The sequence below is a fragment of the Zootoca vivipara genome, chromosome 10 (genome assembly GCF_965207765.1).
Source record: "Zootoca vivipara chromosome 10, rZooViv2.hap1.1, whole genome shotgun sequence".
In the NCBI taxonomy this organism is placed as follows: Eukaryota; Metazoa; Chordata; class Lepidosauria; order Squamata; family Lacertidae; genus Zootoca; species Zootoca vivipara.
The window spans coordinates 35966202-35974224 of record NC_142593.1 but is presented as its reverse complement, the minus strand read 5'-3'; the positions used below and the strand labels follow the sequence as shown (position 1 = coordinate 35974224).

The 8023-nt window shown below is 43.1% G+C and overlaps 1 protein-coding gene across 1 annotated transcript; it reads left to right on the top strand.

Moving 5' to 3' along the window:
• Positions 1-1225: 1225 nt before the first annotated feature.
• Positions 1226-7332, top strand: KGD4 (alpha-ketoglutarate dehydrogenase subunit 4). The gene is made up of 4 exons (XM_035100191.3): positions 1226-1282; positions 3939-4002; positions 4683-4885; positions 6793-7332. The coding sequence occupies exons 1-4, from the start codon at positions 1244-1246 to the stop codon at positions 6808-6810; spliced, it is 324 nt and encodes a 107-aa protein (XP_034956082.1). The 5' UTR covers positions 1226-1243; the 3' UTR covers positions 6811-7332.
• Positions 7333-8023: the final 691 nt, after the last annotated feature.

Below are 8023 nucleotides of genomic sequence, written 5' to 3'. Positions count from 1 at the left end.
TCTGGAACAAATTAAGTTCTTAACCTGAGGTGCCGCGGCCGTCTTCGTAAGTCGAGGTTTTTGGATGTCGAAGTGCGCGGCCGGCGCATACTTAAAGCGTGATTTTGCACTTCTGCGCATGTGCGAAAAGACTTCCTCCGGGGTTGTCGACTTTGGAAGTTGAAACCTTCGGAAGTCGAAGCGTTCAGATGTCGAGGTATGACTGTAGTAACAAGAGTGGCCAAAACCCAGATAATGCAATCAGGTAACCTGCCAGACAGGAGATAAAACACACTCAGGATTCTGTTTTAGACCTCCCCTGTGATGTATGTATGATGCGTTAGGGGAGGTGGTCCTGGGATACACCCCTTCTGTGATGTATGTATGATATTTCTGGGGGTGGTCTGGAGTTTGAGGGTGGGCAATTTAAAAGGTCTATAGCTCAGGGTTCCTCTTTCTTGCTTGTGAGTGAGGACCCTGTTGCAACAGTTTAATAAAGATCAGGCTTACTAGCTGCTTTGCTTCTCAATATTCTCTGGCTGGTCTGTTATTTTCTCCTACCAACAGAGAACCTACAAAAGGACTCTATATGGGCTCTTGGGTACCCCACAAGGGAAAAGGAGCAGTTCCCCCCCCATAACAATATCTAGTTGGCCACTGTGGCACCAGGATGCTTCTCGAGGTGGGCCAAAGGCCTGATCCAGTAGGGCTCATATGAAGTAGTTCCCAACGGAAATAAATCCAGCAGGCCATTGCTATTGGTTTCTTGATAGCTTTAGGACACACACACACACACCATCTCTAAGACCATCCTCCATAGCTGCCAAGTTCTCCCTTTTTTAAAGGGAAATTCCCTTATGCTGAATAGGCTTCCTCGTGAGAAAAGGGAAAACTTGGCAGCTATACCATCCTCTCGAGAATAACTTGCCTTACACTAATGAAACCAATTGAAATGCAAAACAAAACACACTCTCGCTGACTCGCTGTCCCAGTAGGAACTTTTTACTTATTTTTTTCCCCTCGGCTGTTAAGGATAAAATCAGACAAGGCGAGTCCGCTTGAACCCTGAGCAGTTCAGTAACGCAGCGTGTGATGCCCGGCCTCTTCTCCGAAGCCGCCCGACGGATCCGTTCCGTGGGTTGAGCGTCGCCGCCAAGGCCCCTCCCGTGGGCGGCGCTTCGCTAGGCCGCCGCCCGCTCCTCCTCGAAGCCCGGGCCCCCGTTGGCAAGCACTTCCCCCTGCCTGGGCCGGGCGGGCGGTCACCATGGGCAGCAAGATGGCGGCCGCCAGTAGGGTCGTTCAGGTAAGTCCTTTAAGGCGCTTCTGCCTCAGGAGACCACCCCCCAGGCGAGCGGGTTTGGCGCACAGCCGGGCCTCCCACCTCTGAGCCAGGCTTCGGCGCCCAGCGGCGGGGAACCGGGTCCCTCGCCCCGTGGGACTAGCGGAGGCCGGTGCCCTTGGGCGGGCAGGGGGAAAGAGCGCAGGAGGGAAGGCGGTCGAGGGGGGAAGCGCTACCTGCCTGCCTGCCTACCGACCTCGGGAGAGGGAAGTCGAGAAAGCGGCTCGGCTGGGGCCTCGCGCCACCTTGGCGGCATTGGAGGGAAGAGGCAGAGGTTTGTTGTGCAGCCTTTCCCGGCCGCTTCGCCTGTCCTCCGCCTTTGCCCCCGAGGGTCCCAACTCAAAGCAACAGGGTCGCAATGCTGTCCTACAATGCACCATCATCTTTCTCATCGCCTCGGGATTAGATCCTTCTGTACCCTGCAAAACTGACTCCGGATTAAGTCTCTCTAGTCTAGGAAGTGTCAGCCCTCGTGTCAATGACGAGCCTGTCAACTATAAATAAGAGTTGAGTGAAATATCGGCGTTTGCAGTTCCCCTGGCAGAAGAGGGAGAGGCATTTTTTTAAAAAATAAATAAAGAGAAATAAACTGTTGGACGACATGCTGACGAGCAGTTTGACCCCGTTTTTGCTCACAGGCTATGCCTTAAAAGATTTCTGGCTGGTTTGGTGGCTTGGAGAGTGGCTCAGTCCGTTTTAGTGCTTAGGGCAGCAAGCCTGATAATGATGATAACCAAAATAGCTGGCAGTTTCCTGTCCTTTAGCAGTAAGGTGGCTAGAGCACCTTACTTAAATATTTGTACATCTTAAGTTTAGGGTGGAAAAACAAAAGGTATATAGGGAAAGGCATCGTTTGGGGTGTGAAATAACTTTTTCTTCCTCTTTTGTAATATTGGAACTCAGGTAATCCTATGGAATTGATATTTGGCAGTTGAACTGGAATGGCCAAAATAAATAAATCAAAAATCAAACTAATGTGCACAAAGCATTCATTAACTTAGGGAATTCACTGCCACAAGTTGTGCCAAACTAGACTTGATGCAAACTGTGTCATTATTAGCCATAGAATCATAGAGTTGGAAGAGACCACAAGGGCCATCCAGTCCAACCCCCTGCCAAGCAGGAAACACCATCAAAGCATTCTTGACATATGCCTGTCAAGCCTCTGCTTAAAGACCTCCAAAGAAGGAGACTCCACCACACTCCTTGGTAGCAAATTCCACTGCCGAACAGCTCTTACTGTCAGGAAGTTCTTCCTAATGTTTAGGTGGAATATTCTTTCTTGAAGTTTGAATCCATTGCTCCGTGTCCGCTTCTCTGGAGCAGCAGAAAACAATCTTTCTCCCTCCATATGACAACCTTTCATATATTTGAACATGGCTATCATATCACCCCTTAACCTTCTCTTCTCCAGGCTAAACATACCCAGCTCCCTAAGCCGTTCCTCATAAGGCAATTATTTTATGCTTTAAATAAAAATGTCAGGTGTAGGAGGAGGTGCTTTTCATCAGTACTGCAGCTTGTACTGAAGTTAACTTTAAGCCTTTCCATGACTACAGTTCCAACAAAAACCCCATTTTCATACTTGCCATTGGTTGTTGTTGTTGTTGTTTTTTAAAATGCAAACGTCGTTGCTAACAATTCTTTTGGTTCTAGTTACAGGTAGGTAGACGTGTTGGTCTGATGTAGTCGAAACAAAATAAAAAAATTCCTTCCAGTAGTACCTTTTTGGTATCTGAAGAAGTGTGCATGCACACGAAAGCTCATACCAATGACAAACTTACCGTAGTTGGTCTCTAAGGTGCTACTGGAAGGAATTTTTAAAATTCTTTTAGTGCCACTTCTAGTTAGGCTCTTACATGGTTTTAAAAGGTAATTAGAAAAAAGTAGTTTCTCTTAGCATATTTCTGTCATGCAGGCCTCCCTTACTCTAGCACACTTTACTCTTCAGAACATAACAAATGATCAACGTTTCAGACTTCATAGCAGCTATAGACTGCCACTTGTGAGCAACGTTCTATGAGGGTAGCAAGTGATATGCTTCCTGACCACCCCTTAGGTAAACAGTAAACAGAACAAAAACACATTCTTCCCTGCAACAGAAACAATAATGGATAAAGAAACACTTCTGGAGAAATCTGTGCAATTAATTCAAGTATGACCACTGGACCTTGTACTTAGTGCTTGTTAACTATCCATGCAGATAAACCTCCTGCCTCGTGTAGTACAAAAAATAGTCCACCAGTTATGTTTCATTTGTCTTTGGATAGCATTAGATTATGAATGAATAAGTGAGTAGTGTTTCTAGAGTTTACATTACTGTATAGGTTTTGTTCTTCAACTACTCCAACATTTCAAATGTAAAAGTTGAAACCTTCAAATGTCTTTGTATTTTGCTCCCAAACAAGCCAGTTTGCATTCCATCCCATTCTACTCAGAAGCCATTGCTGTTGACAATGTTCCATTCCAAAAGGAGTTGGGTTGCGCTCCCCAGTAAAATGCCACATAGCAGCAGTGCTTGGTGGAATACACCTTTTCTTTGGAAGAAAATGTGAATATGTATATTGAATTGCTGTCCTAGTTATCTTACATTGCCTTCCATTTACCTGTTTTACTCTAGGTAGTGAAGCCACATACACCCTTAATTAAGTTTCCAGACAGAAGAAGTACTCCCAAACCTACAAGTAAGTATGTCATTTTGTAAATGTATGTTAATTCTATCAAGTAATGTTTAGAAAAGGTTTGCCATAATACCATCCCATCCCAGGCTTGTGTACTCATAAGTATGTCTTATTGGGTTCCATGTGACCTACTTCCATGTAAGAATGTATAGGATCGCAGCCTTAGTCACCATATTTCTTTTGCTAAGACTGGAAATTGGTGTAAATTGACATTTGCAGTTTCTTTGAACGTACCATTCCAAAATTCCCCTTTTCACTTCAAAAAAGTTGTTTTTGTTGTTGTTGTTTTCTGCCACAGAATAACATGGCTATTACTCTGAATGCTTTATGATCTAGGGCAGGCATCCCCAAAATGCGGCACCCCAAATGTTTTGGCCTACAACTCCCATGATCCCTAGCTAAGAGGACCAGTGGTCAGGGATGATGGGAATTGTAGTCCAAAACATCTGGAGGGCCGAAGTTTGGGGATGCCTGATCTAGGGTTTCCTGAATATTTTTGCTAAAGTAAATGGTTTAGAACAGGCATCCCCAAACTGCGGCCCTCCAGATGTTTTGGCCTACAACTCCCATGATCCCTAGCTAACAGGACCAGTGGTCGGGGAAGATGGGAATTGTAGTCCAAAACATCTGGAGGGCCGAAGTTTGGGGATGCCTGGTTTAGAACCTGTCTCTTGTTCCTTCAGTACAGGAGCCTCTACAGTCAAGAGTTCCTCTGTCTCATGGTTCAGCCTCACAACTCTCTGCAGGAGGTGGGCCGTCATCATCTACAAATATTTCATTCTCCAGTAGAATTCAAGGCACACCTGACACTTCAGAATTATTAAAAACGTTACCTCAAAAATATAGAAGGAAACCCATGTCGGTGGAAGAGATGGAGTATATCCAAGTAAGGTCCCAGAGATTTCCTACATAATTTATTCTTTGCATTTGTTTTACTGAAATTTTTATTATGTTGCCTTTCTCTTATAAATTGGACACAAGGTGGCCATTAAATGAAATAGTTTAAACAGTTCCAAAATAAAAGCCTAGGGCAGTCAATGGGAATGTCTGCAATCTAGTGCTGCATTGATAAAACAATAACCAATATTGAAACAGTTCCAACAGCCTCATAGCCAAACAATAAAATAAGCATCAGGTGAAAAACCAAACTGTCAAAACCTGGATAATAAGACAGCCTAGTGCCTAGAAAAATATAGGTTGCCAGGTGGATCTTTCATGGGATGAAGTTCCACAGAGGGGGTGCAACTGCAGAAAGGGCCCCTCTCTCCTAACCTTTTCTAAACATCACCAGTTGGGGCACCCAGAGAAAGTCTTTGATGATAAAAAAACAACTGCTGGATCAGACTAGAGACCTATGGATAGTCCACAAGAAGGACCTGTTGCCAATAGCTCTTTTTCATTATTGTTTTTCAGCAACTGGTATTCAGAAGCCTGGTGCTTCTGTTCCTGTAGATACTGTATATCACAATTATCATAATCATCTATTATTTGTACCCTGCCCATCTGACTGGGTTGCCCCAGCCACTCTGGGCAGCTTCCAACATATATAAAAACATGTTGTGTTGTAGCTATGACGATCAGTTCCCAGGCCAGTTGATATGGAAGTGGAAGCCTGCTCTTAGACAGCTTGGCTTTAAATGTTAAAAACAGCAGTTTGCATTGTTCCCAGGAACAGCCCGAAAGCTACTGTTGATCTTTAGAGCAAGTGTATGCTTGCATAACAAGTCATGATCTGCAACCTAGCTGCTGCATTCTGAACCAGTTTAAATTTTCAGAGGCAGCTCCATATATAATGTGTTATGGTAATCAGCCCTTTGTGTTACTATAGCATGGACAACATGTGTAGGAGAGTGAGTAGCTGACATAAAGGTACCTAGTGCTATGAAAGCAATCTCAGTGTGCAGAGAATCATTCTTCCAGAGTTTCTCCCAGAGGTTTAAATCTATGTTATGCCCTATATCCATTGCCTAGTGTGTCATAGAAGCTTTAAGTAGCTCATTGTTTGTTTCCCATTCTAGCAATGTTATACATTTTAGACATTAATTTATCCTAATTCCATAGTAACTCTTTCAAACTGTGAGCTTTGGTCCAAAATCCATTTTTTAGTCTGTTTTAAACAAATCATATACCGGTAATTGGTGCTATTGTAACCAATCCATAACTTGGCTCCTTCTTCCATTGGTTTCAACCTGGGTTCACTACCTGTGCAGGTGTGGAGAACCTTTATCCTTCCAAATGTCACTGAACTACAACTCTCATGAATCCCAGCAAGAATAGCACATCACCCAGAATGATGAAGTTGTAATTCAGCGATGTCTGTAAAGCCAAGTGTTCCCACCACCTATCTTAAAGTGGCTGTTCGGAACATCAGCTGCCTTACTTGGACAAAAAGGAGAAATAGCAATGGGTGTCATCCACATTTTGATGACACCTTACTCCAAATCCCACATGACCTTCCTGGATTAATATGAAATAGTTTCATGTTCAAGATTGCGGTGTTTGGGGGAGGACACTTAGTGCACAACTGTGGGTTGGGCCCAAGGGACTCAAATTTATATTGTTTTGAGAAATACAGGCAGGCAGTTAATTTACTGGACCCGTAAATAGTAAGTGGGATATAGCACACTACAGAAAAGTCCAAATGGCAACAGAAAAATTATGTTGGCTTGCTGTTATTCTGTATCCCTATAAAGTTAGATATCAGTCACTTTATCCAAATGCAAATTGGTATCAGTGCAAGAATCGATTTTTCTTTCTGTTGAAAGATAAATAACCAATATTTTTTTCTTACAGCGTGGAGGTCCAGAATAACACACAAGACTCCGGTTAGCTACTGGTGTACAACAAACTCTTATATTCACACAAAGGCCTTCCTCACTCTCTGAATGTTATAAACGTCTAAAAGCAAATAGCTTTGTTAAAGGTCTTTCAAGAGGGATGAGAAGGTAAATGCTTCTTCAGAAAGTGGCTGTGTCCTAGAACAGAAGACCATTCTGTTTTGAGTAATTGTGACTCCACTTCATAAAACTCTACAATTAAAATTTTATTTTATTCGTTCTACTTAGCAATAATGGTTTTGTTATCTCCTTTGTAGCTGTTGTTGATACACTAAGGAAGAACAGCAAAATCTCGTGATGTTTTCTCTGTTCATGTAATGCCTGTCTGGCATGAAGGAAAGCAATATTTGTTTCTTCTCTCCAACAGCATCAATCATGTCCTTTGGGAGAGGTTTTTTTTTAAAGGGTGGGGGTGTAAGAGCAGTATCAAGACAGAACTTGCAGGTGTTAGTGGATGAATTGTATTTATTAAACATCAGTTACATATTATTGCAAACTTATCTGCCTGCTCTTTTGGAAAGAAATATAGGCCTCCATTCTTGCCAATTCCACTTGTAGGTACTACTCTCACTCAGCTTGCTTGTCAGATGAAATGTTGTCCAAATATGCAGGAACTCATTTTAAAATCTATCTCTAAGTTATGCTAATGACTAGAGGTTTTTCTTTTGAAATCTCAAAGGAATAAGAAATTAAAATGTTTGCACTATCTACTCATCAATCAAGTTTAGTATTGATACTATCCTTTGGTCTCAAAATGGACTTTGTTCCTGTGATCCTCATGAGTTGTGATGTGAAATGAAATGAGGATCTTCTGAAGGCTCAGGTGCCCATTTATTTTAATGAAATGAGGCATCTAGACTATCAGTACACATAGTAGCAGCCAGAGAGTTACCCTCCCAACACCAGTGTCACTTGCTTATCTATAGTAAGGTCAGGCCTACCCAGTTATATGGCTGAGAGCACTACAATCACATCTGACACTCCTGCTGCTGCACCTATGTTGTCTTGACCTTGACCTTGCTCATCTTTGTGCTTTAGAAACATATAAGTTCTAGCTACTAACATCAGTTAGAGTTGAGGCCTGGAACTCCCCCCCTATCTCCCAACCACTCCCAAGTTTGCAAGGATCACTGGAAATTATTTCTAAGTGGGGGGAGAGAGGCAGGGATTGGTAAAGCTGTGTTCTT

Coding starts and splice junctions, on each gene's coding strand:
- KGD4 (XM_035100191.3), top strand. CDS start 1,244: ATGGGCAGCAAGATGGCGGCCGCCAGTAGGGTCGTTCAG. Junction 1,283..3,938: donor CCGCCAGTAGGGTCGTTCAG/GTAAGTCCTTTA, acceptor GTTTTACTCTAG/GTAGTGAAGCCACATACACC. Junction 4,003..4,682: donor AAGTACTCCCAAACCTACAA/GTAAGTATGTCA, acceptor TTGTTCCTTCAG/TACAGGAGCCTCTACAGTCA.